The sequence below is a fragment of the Populus alba genome, chromosome 6 (genome assembly GCF_005239225.2).
Source record: "Populus alba chromosome 6, ASM523922v2, whole genome shotgun sequence".
NCBI classification, from domain to species: domain Eukaryota; kingdom Viridiplantae; phylum Streptophyta; class Magnoliopsida; order Malpighiales; family Salicaceae; genus Populus; species Populus alba.
The window spans coordinates 24,357,619-24,372,699 of record NC_133289.1 but is presented as its reverse complement, the minus strand read 5'-3'; the positions used below and the strand labels follow the sequence as shown (position 1 = coordinate 24,372,699).

Here is a 15,081-nt window from a genome sequence, read left to right as displayed (position 1 = left end):
CTTGAGTGTTGGTCCATATTCACAATCAATGGCCTACCCCATGACTGATTTTGGTGAAAGAAAATAAAGCATCCTCTGATAAAGGGAAGGTATCCTTCATTGCTTCACCGTGACTCAAGCTTTTTGAAAAATGTAAAGGAACAAAGATTATGCTTTGAATGGTTTTCTAACCAAAGCAAGGAACTACTAGTTGAGTGCAGACGAGTTAAGGGATTCAGAGATCATGACAGTACATGTAGAAGAATCTCTAATATCTTGAGTGTTTGGGAAATTTTGGAATCTGTTTCTCTATTATAAAAACATGATTTTACTTTTGATCTTCACAACAACGCAAGCCTTTTAGCATTCAATCCAAACCTCAATCACTCTCAAACCAACAAAATCAAACACCATTCGTTTCATTTTTCTTTTCTTTCCCTGTTTGTTCTTTCACACACACACCCTTTCAAGTCACCGAGAACAAAAAAATGGCTGAATGTGTACTCTTCAATATTGCGGAGGAAATAGTAAAGAAATTGGGTCCACTAGGTACCCAGGAGATTGCACTGTGGTGGGGTGTCAAAGATCAGCTAAGCATGCTCATGAGCACGGTTACCAGAATTAAGGGTGTCCTCCAGGATGCTGAGGAGCAGGTGCAGAAACCACCCGCTCAACTTGAAGACTGGCTCGGGAAGCTGCAAGAAGCGGTCTATGATGCTGAAGATTTGCTGGATGATTTCTCAACAGAAGTGCAGCGAAAAAGATTGATGTCCCGAAATAAAATACCGAGGGAGGTACGTACATTCTTCTCAGGGTCAAACCAACTTGTGTATGGTTGGCAGATGGGTCATAAAGTTAAGGAACTTAGGCAGAGGCTAGATGAAATTGTTTCTGAGAGTGAAAAATTTCACTTTGAGGTTCGTTATGAGGAGAAAGCTTCTTTGACTATGATTAGAGAGGCAACTACCTCTTCTGAACCTGAGATATTTTTCGGGAGAGAAGATGAAAAAAAGAAAGTTATGAGCTTTCTGTTGAATCCCAACGATGAGATTGAGAGTGTTTCTGTCATCTCAATAGTTGGAATGGGCGGGTTGGGAAAGACCACATTTGCTCAGAGTATTTTCAATGATGAACAAGTTAATTTGCATTTTGGTCTGAAACTCTGGGTCAGTGTCTCGGGTGGTTTTGATGTCAAAAAGATACTCAAAGATGTATCAGAGGCTGCAGGTATTAGTCAAGTTTCTGATCAGTTAGAGAGTCTGAAAAATGAACTTAAGAAAAAAATAGAAAATAGAAAATACCTGCTTGTATTAGATGATGTGTGGGATAATAAGGATGGTCGAGATGGTGAGAAGTGGGATAGTTTGAAGCAGTCCTTACCACATGAGGCTGCTAGAGGAAACAAGATGATAATAACTACACGTTCTGATACAATTGCAAATTTAACAAGCAAAATACCACTTGCGTTAAAAGGCCTTTCTGAAAAGGACTCGTGGTCTCTTTTCTCAAACAAGGCTTTTGGTACAGGTCAAGAGTCAAATTACATAGACGAAAAAATTAAAAAAGAGATTGTAGAGAGGTGTCAGGGAGTTCCTTTGGTCATAAAGGCAATTGCGAGGTTAATGTCTATGAAAGATAGAGCCCAGTGGTTGTCCTTTATCAAACAAGAACTTCCACATAGGGTCAAAGATGATAACATCATAGATACCCTTAAGTTAAGCTACAATCCTCTTCCATCATATATGAAGCATTGCTTTGCATACTGTAGCTTATTCCCGAAAGGTCATAAGATAGATGTAAAATCATTGATTCGACTTTGGATTGTACTAGGGTTTGTTAGCTATTCATATTTGGGTGAGTGCTTAGAAATTGTTGGTCTTAGGTGCTTTGAGAATTTATTGTGGAGGTCCTTCTTTCACGAAGTGGAAAAGGATGATTTAGGTAACATAGCAAGTTGTAAAATGCATGATTTTATGCATGATCTTGCAACCCGTGTCGCTGGTTTTCAGAGCATCAAGGTGGAGCGTCTAGGAAATAGGATTAGTGAATTGACTCGGCACGTGTCATTTGACACGGAATTAGATTTGTCTTTGCCTAGTGCACAGCGTCTAAGAACACTTGTATTATTGAAAGGTGGCAAATGGGATGAGGGGTCATGGGAGTCTATTTGTCGAGACTTTAGGCTTTTACGTGTGCTTGTTTCGAGTCATTTGGGAATGAAGGAAGTGTCACCTCTCATTGAAAAGCTCAAGCACCTTAAATATCTTGATCTTTCAAATAATAAGATGGAGGCACTTCCTAATTCTGTCACCAGTCTGGTAAATTTGCAAGTGCTCAAGCTCAATGATTGTAGTAACCTTAAGGAACTACCAAGAGGTATTGATAAGCTGATCAATCTGAGGCATCTTGATGTTGGTTGCTATCGTGATGGTGATTTATGTAAAAAGTTAGAGTATATGCCTCGTGGGATTGAGAAATTAACTAGTCTACAGACGTTGACATGTTTTGTGGTTGCAAAAAAAAGTACTAAATCTGAGATGATAGGTGGACTGGATGAGTTGAGTAGGTTAAATGAATTGAGAGGGAGGCTAGAAATAAGAGTAAAGGGATATGAGGGTGGTTCTTGTATATCAGAATTTAAAGGAGCGAAATTGATCGATAAAGAATATCTTCAGTCGTTGACCGTACGGTGGGACCGAGAGCTGGATAGTGATTCAGATATTGATTTGTATGATAAAATGTTGCAAAGCCTCCAGCCAAACTCGAGTCTTCAAGAGTTGAGAATTGAAGGCTATGGAGGTATGAGGTTTCCTAGTTGGGTTTCAGATCTCTCAAATCTTGTAAGGATTCGTCTAGAATGGTGTAGAAGACTTAAGCATATCCCTCCCTTACACGGAATCCCTTATCTTGAAGAATTAAGTATTATGGGATTGGATGATTTGGAGTACATAGATAGTGAGGGGGTTGGAGGAAAAGGAGTGCCGATGTTTTTCCCATCCTTAAAGAGACTTTATATCGAGAGTTGTTTTAGACTGAAGGGATGGTGGAAGAGATGGAGTAGAGATGAGATGAATGATGATAGTGATGAGTCAACAATAGAAGAAGGGTTGATAATGCTCTCTTTTCCACGTCTTTCTTCCTTGAGTATTGGCGTGTGTCCAAATCTGACTTCAATGCCGTTGTTTCCAACTCTCGATGAAGATCTTTATTTGGATGGCACTAGTTCAATGCCATTACAGCAGACAATGAAGATGACATCACCAGTCTCTTCTTCTTCATTTTTCCGTCCTCTCTCCAAATTGAAGAGTCTATATATGCATTCAATTGATGACATGGAATCTCTTCCGGAAGTAGGGCTGCAAAATCTCTCTTCTCTTCAATGGCTATCGATAATGGCATGCTCAAGATTGAAGTCTTTGCCACTGCCTGATCAGGGGATGCATTCTCTTCAAAAATTAGAATTCACTTTTTGCCAAGAATTGAAGTCGCTATCTGAATCTGAATCTCAAGGGACGATACCCTACCTTCCCTCTTTGCAAGAATTAATAATCATTGGCTGCAGTGGAAGAACAACTAGATGGGGAAAGAAGAGGGAGGAGGAGTGGCCTAACATTAAACACATTCCATATATTGTAATTGATGGCTACAGAAGAGGGTCGCTATGTAAAGGGTGAAGGATTGAGATACAAAGGGTAAGGAGTATTTTCACCGAACATAAAAACACTTACACGTGTATGAAAGGTATTTAACCTCTCCTTTCCTTCCTTTATTTATTTTCTTTTATTTTTATTATTCCATACTCTCTCTCTCTTTATTACGTGTATGATGGTTAGAGCATTTTCACCGTGAGGCTACTATTCTTAAACATAAACGTTTTTAACAGCTTCCTTCATTTAATTTCTCTTATTATTATTATTATTATTATTATTATTAATCCCTGCTCTTTCTCTATATTTATTTATTTATTTTATTATACACAAATCTCACCTGATAAAATTATTATATTTTTTCTATAAATATTGGTAACATTTTTTAATTAATTAAAGTTCCATTTGTTTTTTTTTGTTTAAATATTAATATTAAAAATAAATTTTTAAAAATAAAAAATATTAATTTAAAATATTTTTAAATAAAAATAGTTTTTTTTTTTAAATAAAGCTCTTACATAGAAAGGGGTTCAGCCCTCAATAAAACGACAGATTACCCCATCTCTCTTCCCTACCTAAACAAAATAAAGCCTTCTCCAATCACCTAATCTATCCTTTTTTTTCAACAAATTGATTCTGCATGCATTTGACTTTCTAGTTTTCTTTCCAATTTCTATGAGCAATTTAGTTTCGAAGCATGTGAGTTTTATATGCATTAAGAGTATCCAATTTCCCAAGTATTTTCTCTCTTTGAATTGAGTTTGATTTCATAATATAAAAATATATTGGGTTATAATAGGCAAGTGATTTTCTGTTTTCACATGCTTCTGTCAAGTTGTCATTGACCTTTCTAGTGGTGTCCATTTTTTACTGAACTTTTAGAATTGAATCTTGGTAGCAGGAAATTGGTCTGAGGATATTGGATGCCGCTATAGATATTAGTTATATATTCACAGGGTGCAATTCCGGTAACATTGAAGCCGTAAGCCGAGCTTCAAATTCTGAAGATGAAAAAACTGTTTGGAGAGTTGCTGATATAATTAATCTTAAATTCTTGTTGTAGATGAATCAGGTTCTACTCCTCTAAAACAAAATTTTCCTACTTCTTTGGTTTCTGTTGAGGCAAATGCAGCTTCTGTTTAACCTTTCTTTTTTGCCCTTTTTGGACATCTTTTTGGTGTAGATACAATGATTGGACTGGGGTTTGATAAAGTTGAAAAGGTATTCAATGATGATTTCATTATAGAGGATGGAACAGGCTGGATCAGGTTTAGTACATAAGTTATCTTTTAATGCCTTTATGCTTTTGCTTAATGGGGTTTACTGAATGAACATGTGTACAGAAACTAAATTTTATGCTTAAATAATAAATGTTGATCTTATTCAAATTTGCAAAAGTTCTTCATATGATACTTGTATTTACAGGGCTTTGCAGGCTTGTGACAAACTTGATAGAAATCTGTTTACACTCCATACGTTGCATATACATTTCATTTGCAAAACCAAATTGCAGGTATTGATCTTACAGCTTGTAAATCTTGAAATAATGATAAGATGTCTGAAGTTGATGACCGATAACCATTATGTGCATATGTTGTGTTTCCCTGTTTGTTGATCATGTGTATTTTCTCTGGTTGAAGCTGCAGAGTAAAAGTTTGATTCAGTCTCAGATGGTAGAATCATCTGTGCACTCTGGTGTGGTATTGATCAACCAGACACCAAACATCCACATCAAGTTAGGTATTAGACTAAATCAACTTAAAGTTTTTCATATCTTCTACTTGTATTTGTTTGGCATAACTTCTTGTTTTCTTTCCCCAGTTCTCCAATCAATTGGTCCTTGACTGATTCCAACAATGCTCAAGCTTGCTGGTTGCGTCAAACTTTACCCTTGACCTCTTGCACTTTCCCTCTCTTTCAAGTTTCATGTTGAGCAGGAGTATTACCCTACAAGGTGTGAATTGTACCAAGTTTATGTTTGCTCCTAATGTCTCTTGTATTTATGTTCTCTTTTGTATCTTGCAGGGAGTCTGCCAGATCCCTTGAAGATGAAGGTTTGAGATGCTCGACCGTTTTGATGAATTTCAATCCAACCAAGCTTGACCATGATGTCTACGGTCTCAAGGGATGTCTCCAGGGCTTTAACTGGCCTTTTGCAACTCGTTACATGGTGAAAGCAGTTGGAAATTATTATTTTTCTTTTTGTTTGTGTCTCAACAGAACATCTTGTAGGAATTAGGACTGAATATTCAGTGTTTCAATTATATTCACCATCATATTTTCCTCAAGATCGAGTAATTCTCATTTCTCAGATATGATATTCTCACCTTCCTCTTGTTTGCTGATGGACAACCAAAGAAATTTGACTGGGAATTTCCCAATTTTATCCATTGAATGACCAAAACTAAGCCCCCCTTTGCCAGACATTTCAGTGTCACTCCTCTTTAACAGCCCTCCAACAGAGCACAGGGCCTCATTGACCATTGCAAACATAAAACTAAAATGTTTATTTGATGCCAAGTTGAGTAGATAACCAAAAGAATGTCACGGCAATTTCTTCTGTTAACAGACTAAAGCATACAGAAGTTCTTTGGGCATCAGACCTGTAACCACTCAAGTCTAACAATATAAAAATATAAATGAACAAAATTAGCTAACAAAAATGTGAACAGCAAGCAGATTGATAACAGGGCCAGACTCTATAATTAGCAACCCCAAATGGTAGAATCATCAATGAACACTCCTGTGCGAAATTAATGGGTCAAATGGATCAGACATCCACATCAGACCTAGTATAGGACTGCTTCAAGTGAAGTTCTTTTCAATTTCCTTGTCGCCGTTTGTGTTTGGCGTAACATTCTAGCTTCCTTTTCCTCAGTTGTCCAAGCAATTTACTGTTGATGAGCTGAATATTTGGTACATTACCGTCTGGAACAGTCTTCAAGCATATGAGTTGTACATTTAAATCTCTCGACCCCAAGCAGCTTCTTTCTCCTTGAAATTTCATTCTTTCTATTGTTTCCTTTCCCTTTATTAGGAGGGCAGGACTCAGTAGAAGTGCTACCCTAGTATCTTTGATTATAAAGAAACCAACCAGCTCAGGTAAGCATAATATATAAAGAAACTTGAAGATTGACTTCTCTGGGGTCCAATCATGCAAAAATCGATGATTGCTGCAACAAGAAGAGTTCATATAATAATAGATTACCCTATAGATCAAGGGGAAAATGCAACAATATTCAATATCTTTAGTTAAGCTTGATTTTCGGCTAGCCTAAAAGCAACAGGATTTATCATCACAATTGCCACTGCTCTTCAGATAGGATCGCATTTTAAATAGTTGTCAACCATGACTTGGAACCTGAACCGGGTTTCGCATGGAAAACATCCTTAATGTCGAGAAGGGCTTCCCCGTTGTCCAGTTGTGTCAAGTTGTGAATTTGATTGCTTGCCATGCACTTTGGTGTGCGAGTTCCTTGTGTCAGAAACAAATTTGTTGCTTCTTATGATACTTTGAGTTTTATGCTGTTTTACAGGATTTTAAAAAGCATTCTGATGAGATTTCTTGACACTTTATAGATTGCATACTTTCCCTCAGACGAACTCCAAATCGCAGGTATTGATCTTAGAGCTGATAAATCTTGTGCCTCAAATAACATGTCTACAGTTGACGGCAGATAGGCGTTCTGTGCATATTTTTTGTTCTGTGAGTGTGAGCGAGTTGAGTTGAGTGTTTGCAATTAGATAATCTAATGTAGAAAACGGAGGCAAGGGGGGTAGCCACGATTGACTGAAATGGGGAGGTTTGTCTCCCATCTCAGCTATATATAAAGGGTGCTTATGAGAGCTGGACACAAGAAGAAACAGATAAAGAGAGTTCTGTGAGTGTGAGTGAGTTGAGTTGAGAAGTGTTTATTTCTCCTCCTCATTGTAATGTGTATGTTTTCACTTTGTTAATGAAAACAACAGCCATATGTGGATGTAAATAAATTGCCGAAGCACGTTAAATTTTGTTTTTGCTGTGTGCTTTAATTCTGGGAAACCCCAACATGTCCTACCCAGTGGAATGGATGAATTGGACACGAGACATCCACTTCAAACGTGCTATGATTCTGAAGGATTGCAATCACTTGAATGGCCCTACTTGAAATTGAACCTTCAGTTTTGTCGAATCAAGTTAAAATCCAAATCATCTTTCATTCACTTCTAGCGAGGAGGGAAACAAGAGGGTGAAGGCACTGGTTGGGGCATTGGAGACTGTCATAGGCTATGAATCTGGTTCTGAAGGAACCTAGCTGATTAATTAAAGCTTCAATTTCAGGTTGCTAATCAATGTGTTTGCTAGGTTTCCTTGCAGGTTCTGGATATTGTTGTCTTTGAAAAGCATTGCTGCTAGAGGATACACAAAACCCTTTAATCTGTTTTATTTTTTCCTTTCCATTATGTAAACAAAAAAGGACTTACACATGCACATCGATTCTGGTAACAGAAAGGAAAAACTTTGATACTCATGATTAGATAAGAAAAAACTCAGTTCCAGAATCAAACTAAAGGATATATATATAAATTATATGATATCAGAATTGAATTTGAATCTAGTTTAAATTAATAAAAATTAAACACTAAGAACAAGATAGTGTTACATTCATGCAAATTTCGAGTTCCAGGGTGCGATAAAAAATGATATAATAAATCGTATATTAGATATAAATTATAGGCTTAATCTTTTGAGTTAAAATAATTATTTAAGGATATAAATTATAATAATAATTAATTACAAAAAACCACCACTTGAATCTCATATCATTGAAAGAACTACAATTCAAGTTTTCTCCTGCATCCCAACAAATGGAAACAAGAAATTAACATCATTTTCTCACAACAAAAATTTATTAATAGATTGGCATTCTCTTCAGTAATCCCTTCCAAAACTATTCCCTCTGTAATACCTCAGCTGCAAAGAAACCTGCCTTTCGATTAACAGTTGCTGTCGAAAATTATTAATAAAAATCTCAGCCCTCTTATCAATATCTTCATCTGACGAGCCATAACTTCTAACCCTTTCAAATGTTCGAACTGGCTTGTACTTTTGATGATCTGATTCAACATCTTCAATTGCCCCATGCAATCCAATTCTCTCATTATTGCTCAACCTCCTTGTCCTTCTAGAGGAAGAAGAGGACGCAATGCTAAGAATTGAAGCCAATCGCCACTTTCTGAAATTGAAGCTCAGTAGAAAGTTTATTTTCTTGACTGCCCTCTTCAAAGGGCCGAAAGCTGACCACCTCTGCTTCCCCATTTTGAGTTCTGATTTCTTTTGTAGCTTAGAGCTTATGAGTGAAGGAATTTATAGGAGGGTTAGGACAAGAAGAAGATTGTGACGTAAGATACACGGTTATTACAAGGAAGCGTGTCTGTCAGTATACTTTGCTGCTACCACCGTGAGGAATTTCATGTCTTGGTGGGTGACAGGGGGGTTAGACTTGATAAATCACAGATGCACTATTTGCATCGTTTGACCTAGATTTGCCACTTAATTATATAATTGTTTCTATTTTTTTGTATCTTCTTATAACATCTGTTATCTTATTCTTGCTAACTAAGTTTCAGGACACTTGTGATTATGGTGGTTAAACCCGGCTAAACCCGTTCACCCAACTTGAATGAATTTTAGTTAAATTATACAAAATATTAACTCAATTAATTTGTTTAATTAAAAATAAAATAATATTATTTTTAATTAAATGAATTTAAGTAATTTAATTCAATAATTTATAAATTCATCCATAACCTATTAAACCAAATATTTTTTTTCTGGTTTAAAGAAACAGACCTAACTTCTTGTATGAAATATAATATACCTTTTCAAGAAAAAATAAAATATAAAAGCTGATATTTTAATAAATTAAAATATTTTTTTACTCGAAAATATATTAAAATAAATTATTCTTTTTATATTTTAAAATTTTTCAAAACTTTTAGAATTGGAAAGAAATTCTAACCCACCAAGTAAAAGAAAAGGACTGAACAAATTACCTTGCAAGCAAACTACCCGAACCCATTCAGTGCAAAATTCCTTCCCTTATTCAGACAACAATCAATTACTAAATAAATAATTAATATTAATATATTATAAGGTAGTAGTGTTCATGACGAGTATAATGATGGTGTTGGTGGAGGGCAATGTGGTTCTGGTGTCAAATGTGATGAAATGTAGGTGGTGGTGGTGGAAGTATTGGATAGAAAGAGGCTGAATTATACCCTCCAATAATTAGAAATCCGAGACTTCTTTAATCAAAGAAAATGAGAAGACTCTTCTTTAATAGGATAATGCACAGGAATTCAGTCGAGTAACAAATACAATTATGCATCAAAATTCTCACACCATCTTCTACCAAGAGTTCTTTCTTGCTCCAATGGCCGTTGTACAGGCACAACAAGTTTAAATAATTGTTCAGCTGTAAAAACTCCAACAGTTTTAGAACCTGAGCTGTTAGTAGAACTGTTTAAATTACTATATTTTACAACAACAACCATTCTATACATCTTTTCTAAAATTAGATCAACCACATGGCTGATAGACGTCGTGGTTGTAACACAAGGTGGAGGGCTTCTCATCATTGTCATCAGGGGGGCATTCAACTGCAAAATATTTAAAACATCATCATCATGCATCCAAATAAGCATCAATTGAGACTTGATAATGGTGGAATTTAACTTGGTGAGTCAACAAAGTTATAATCTGAAGTCACTGAGAAGGAAGAACGGGAAAGTACCTCGGTGCAGTCTTCACGATGCAATAGTCCCACACAGCTGCCCCAGTCATCTACAATAGGCACAACTTGATCCCAAAAGAAGCGCATAACCACTTTCTTCAAGTGGAGGGTACCAAGTAAAGGCTTAGCTGCTTTTAGTGGCATCATGATGCTCTCGATTGGTTCACTTGGTGATACCTGAACAGAGAGGTTGAACTCAAGATTGTAAGAGAGGTTAACGTGGTGATCTGTAGCTTGTAGATCGTCAAACATGACCTTAAGTTATCACAGTTGGGAAACTCTTAGTCGCATACTGGCATCTATCATCCACAAACGAGTTTACTAAAGAGTCCAACAAGGACCAGATATTTGCTAACTAAGGGTATTTAATTGGGTCGCGTTCTTGGCAAGAGCCATTCATGTAAAAGAATCACTCGTGGTGGATCCAGTCTCAACATTTATCCATCTTGTGTTTTTTTCATTATCAGTCAATAGGAGATCCATATATGCTTCAAGAACATGAATGCTGATAAATAAACTCACATACCTGAGGAAGCAGATAAGGACTGAATATGGAATTGGTGAATCCCAACAAGGCCTCTATGCGCATAGCAACCTACATTTCAAAGGTAAATTGAGGGTTGAACAACTTTAGTAAGAAATAACAGCCATTACTTAAAAAGTCACATGTAACATTGCATAATTTCAAAATACAAAATTCTAGGCTCAGTTGACAAAGCACTAAATAAGTCATGGAAATTTAGGTTCCATCAAGAAATGTCTGAAAGATGTTCTTAACACTGGTTTCCCAAAAAGTCAACGTATCCACCAAACACTTGTAATGCTCTGAGCCAGTTGACAAGCAGTAAGAAATAACATTTCAGCTGATTCCAACATTGCATAATACAGAGCATCCAGTTAAACAGATTACTAGATATGAAGCCTAAATCATAGTCACTCTTCATTTCATTTCATTTAGTCATGAAAAGTAAATTGCAATTACATACCATGCCTCCTCGACTTGTCCATGGTACCCGTTTCCATTTTAGTACAACATTTGTGAGATTTTCCAGAGCCACATTAACCTGACAAAAGGATAACACACAAACATTGTAATGTTCAGTAATTTCCCAATCACATCCTAATCACAGAGAGTAGTACTATTTGGAAACAAGAGTAGCTTTATCATTTAAGTACTATTTGCAATAGCACAGTTGTTTGTAGTACCTGGCCATCATTTAAAGCTGCCTCCATGAGAAGATGATCTGCTTCTTCTTGAAGAGCTAGAGAGATGGCTCCAGATGAATCTGGCCACAATCGCTTGTGCAGATTTTTTACCATATTGTAATCTCCTTGACTGGCAAAAGCACGCATAAGGGAAAGATAGAGGTGAGGCTTTGGTCGAAGCTTTGGGTTCACACCAGCACGTTTTATTATTTCTCCAAATACACAGAGAGCACCTAGATGTATCACAGCAAATATCTCATGAGTGCTTATAAGACTTTTGCTCTGTTTATATATAAAGAATAATTTAGAACCATTGCTGGTGTAACACCAATTTGCATTGACTATAATTGGTGATTTCTTTAGAATAATGCAAGATTAGAGAAAATTAGGGGACAAAAGTCAAAGAACTAAAGAAAACAAGGTTCAAAATGCAATTACTAACTTAAGCAGGTGAAGTAGGATAAATTTTGCATGATTAAGTAGGCGAAGGAAGACAAGTTTTGGCATGTCATGTTTATCAGGTGTCAAAAGGAAGGTAGAGAGATGTGCTTTCCTTCAAACTTTTCACAACCAACTACTTCCTTTTCTTCCATTTCTTGATCTTAAGAGAGAGCTAAACACCATCCTATAAACTAACACTACCAAACCATGTATTCCAAGAACAAATTGTAAGGTATTGGGGTTTAAATTCATTAGAATTGTTAGAAAGAAAACCAAAGATAGATTGTGAGGTTATAAAAGAAAGTAAAGGAAAAAGTAGGGGGAAAAGGACTAAAGCTTATGGTGAGTCATTAAATTAATAAGTATGCATAAATCCTATTGTTTTTGGATGCTTTTATGTATGAAGAATTTCTTTAAAGGCTTGCCGGATTTTCAGAATATATATGCATAACCTTAGTTTTCAATGGAAACTTCAAATGATGATTGCTAAATAAGAGTATGACCTTGAAAGATTGAAGCATTATGTGTTTTTTAAAGTGAAAGATATGTTTTAGCCCAAATATTGTGTTGATATAATTGCACATGATATGTGAAATGAGGAAAGCTTGCTTTACATGAAATTGTGGCCACCTAATGCAACATATGCTACCATTGAGTAGTATATGGATATGAGATGTGGACATTCAATTGTCATACATGTTTACTTGTGCAAATATTATGTCGATATGATGTTAGGCATATATGTTGAAAACGTATGAAGTTTCCCATGCTTATTTCTTTAATCATTCACTGGGTCATCTCATTAGTAGTTGATAAATTATTTTCATAGAATCAAGATGAGATTGAACGAGGGCTCAGGAGATAGGCTACCAACCGAAGAGTCTTTGGAGTCCTAGCTTGAAGTTTAACTTAAGTGATGCTATTGTATCTTTCATAGGTTAGCTTTTGAGTATGGGTCATTACACATGTAAATGCACATGTAAACGTATCATGCATGGACTCTTTTAGTGCAAAATTGATCAATAGGATAGCTACGTACAAAGATGTAAAATGTAAGTGAATGATCAAGACAAGACAACAAGATGTCATATAAGTTTGTTTAATGGACAGCAGGTTGTGTATGCTTATAAATACATGTCTGGTTGGTAAATTTAATTGATTAGGTAACAATAAGAAGCAATTAGAGAGGTTGTTTTACTTAACTAACTTAAAGCACTATTATAAAGTGAATATAATCAAAGATACTAAGATGCATTACCAAAGTAATTCGAAGAGGGGTGTGACAGCTAGCGTCAGAAGTGAAAGAAGTAGAAGTTCAACTACACTTTGTGTAGCCTTCACCCATTAAAATGAATCAGATGGTACTATTTCAGCATGAAAAAAAACAGAAAGCACTTTTTTTAAAAGAATGCATGCATGCATATATGGTTAAATGCTTAAATATTACAAAATGCTGATATTAATTCAAATTTCAATTCCAATGCAGCTTATAACCTAAATTGATCAGCACTGCAGAACCCTGAGTAAAAATCCAAATGTGGCATACCATTCATGGAACCACAGTTTAGCATTGCATCAACCATTGCTGTGAATGCAGTTCGATCAATAACTAAATTCCGATGCAATTTCATTTCAGAGACAATCTTCAGAACTGACAGGAGATCCTTGGCACCACCAAAGCCCTGCAGAGGAAAGGAAAGCAATACAACAGTTAAAACACAATTTTTTTAACTGCAATCTCTGACTCACACACAAGAAGATCAAGAGGCCACTTCAGCAGTAAAATAAGCATGCCATTTTGTTAAATGGTTTTTGAACACTTTGGTAAATATTCTAAATTCTCAAATTCAAATTTCCACAAACTCCTCATCACAAAATAAAGTATACATGCACAATTCACTGACCTGAAGTAATGTTGTGTAAGTGACAACATCTGGATAAAGCTTGTCACGGCTAAAATTTTGTGCTTTGTCCTGAAAAAGATCAAGGGTTTAATAATTAACTAAACTAACGTAACTTCTTGTGCAACAACCTAATTTCTTGTATACAGAGGCTCTAAACTGGCCTTTCAAATGCATGCTTGTGACCTTCATTTTGTCAAAGAACTGCATAGCAGCATCCAATTTCCCAGCCTTCACACATGCAGATATCAGAGTATTATAGGTGAGCCTGTCAGGGATTAACCCTAACTCCAACATTTCATCATGCACAGGCAAGGCATCTTGAGGACAGCCAGCACTTATACATCCCTGAAAGGTCAAAGAGAAAGACGTTTAAAATGATAACAAATACTAGATATTTGCTCATTGGAATGCCATGAAACCAAAAGTACAGATCAGTGCTCAACCTTCATTAATAAGTTATATACCAAGATGGAAGGATTGCAGCTTTCATGAAGCAAATAACCATAGCGGGCTAGAAGACCCTTAGCTCGGCGTATATCTCCTGCACTACAGCAGTGCAAGTGCAGCAATATAAATAAGCTCATGATTTTCAAAATATCAATAAAAAAACCCCATGCTTGTAGTGAGACCACAATAAGTAAAGACAATTTACTAATACAAGCAACGAAAAGGCAATTTGTCCAAGATATTTCAAATTTGGGCTCGATGTCTTATCATGAAATGGTAATCCTAATCAAGCACAATCCAATCTATTCAGTTTATCAAGAAAAGCTCTTAACAGTTTCCAGTGCTACCACTAAAGAACCTGGAAACAAAACAAAGTCATAACTTCATTCTCTTATTTTACCAAACCTGCTGATATTTAGAGCATTTAAGAGACCAAATATCATCGGAGCCGACAACTTTGGACTTCCAACTGCTGTACCCATTTCCACTGATTCCAATATCTGAAATGCTTCATCAATTCTTCTAGCCATACCCAAACCCTATCGAACAATAATTGAAGTAAAAGTCAAACTAATATGAATCAAAAACAAAAGTTACGAAAATAGAACACCCCATTTCAAATTCAAGTACCTTTAACAGAGTCCCATAAGAGACAACATCAACCCCACAACTTTCTGACTT

The 15,081-nt window shown here is 36.0% G+C and overlaps 3 protein-coding genes across 6 annotated transcripts in view; 1 reads left to right on the top strand and 2 right to left on the bottom strand.

Annotated features, from left to right (window-relative positions):
* The first annotated feature begins 284 nt into the window (after positions 1-284).
* On the top strand, positions 285-3,668 carry LOC118037640 (putative disease resistance protein RGA4). Its single transcript, XM_035043688.2, has one exon. It carries the CDS (start codon positions 468-470, stop codon positions 3,651-3,653), a length of 3,186 nt encoding a protein of 1,061 aa, XP_034899579.1. The 5' UTR covers positions 285-467; the 3' UTR covers positions 3,654-3,668.
* A 4,773-nt stretch (positions 3,669-8,441) lies between these two features.
* LOC118037646 (uncharacterized) lies at positions 8,442-8,925 on the bottom strand. Its single transcript, XM_035043692.1, has 2 exons — positions 8,576-8,925; positions 8,442-8,460 (listed from the first exon to the last, which is right to left on the bottom strand). Exons 1-2 carry the CDS (start codon positions 8,923-8,925, stop codon positions 8,442-8,444), a joined length of 369 nt encoding a protein of 122 aa, XP_034899583.1.
* A 987-nt stretch (positions 8,926-9,912) lies between these two features.
* The window catches only part of LOC118037647 (pentatricopeptide repeat-containing protein At5g10690), a 50,312-nt gene continuing 45,143 nt past the window's right edge, over positions 9,913-15,081 (bottom strand). The window contains exons 1-10 of one of the 4 annotated variants that reach the window (XM_073409682.1): positions 14,397-14,781; positions 14,137-14,298; positions 13,954-14,022; positions 13,596-13,731; positions 11,609-11,841; positions 11,389-11,466; positions 10,929-10,997; positions 10,403-10,579; positions 10,187-10,268; positions 10,060-10,140 (exon numbers count right to left, since the gene is read on the bottom strand). In XM_073409682.1, the coding sequence (XP_073265783.1) occupies positions 10,133-10,140; positions 10,187-10,268; positions 10,403-10,579; positions 10,929-10,997; positions 11,389-11,466; positions 11,609-11,841; positions 13,596-13,731; positions 13,954-14,022; positions 14,137-14,298; positions 14,397-14,537 (1,155 nt within the window). In that variant the 5' untranslated portion in view covers positions 14,538-14,781 and the 3' untranslated portion in view covers positions 10,060-10,132. Of the gene's footprint in view, positions 10,269-10,402; positions 10,580-10,928; positions 10,998-11,388; positions 11,467-11,608; positions 11,842-13,595; positions 13,732-13,953; positions 14,023-14,136; positions 14,299-14,396; positions 14,782-15,081 lie in introns of those variants that run through there. The other 3 variants (XM_073409680.1, XM_073409679.1, XM_073409681.1) reach the window with 3 other exon arrangements.

Coding starts and splice junctions, on each gene's coding strand:
- LOC118037646 (XM_035043692.1), bottom strand. CDS start 8,925: ATGGGGAAGCAGAGGTGGTCAGCTTTCGGCCCTTTGAAGAGGGCAGTC.
- LOC118037640 (XM_035043688.2), top strand. CDS start 468: ATGGCTGAATGTGTACTCTTCAATATTGCGGAGGAAATAGTAAAGAAA.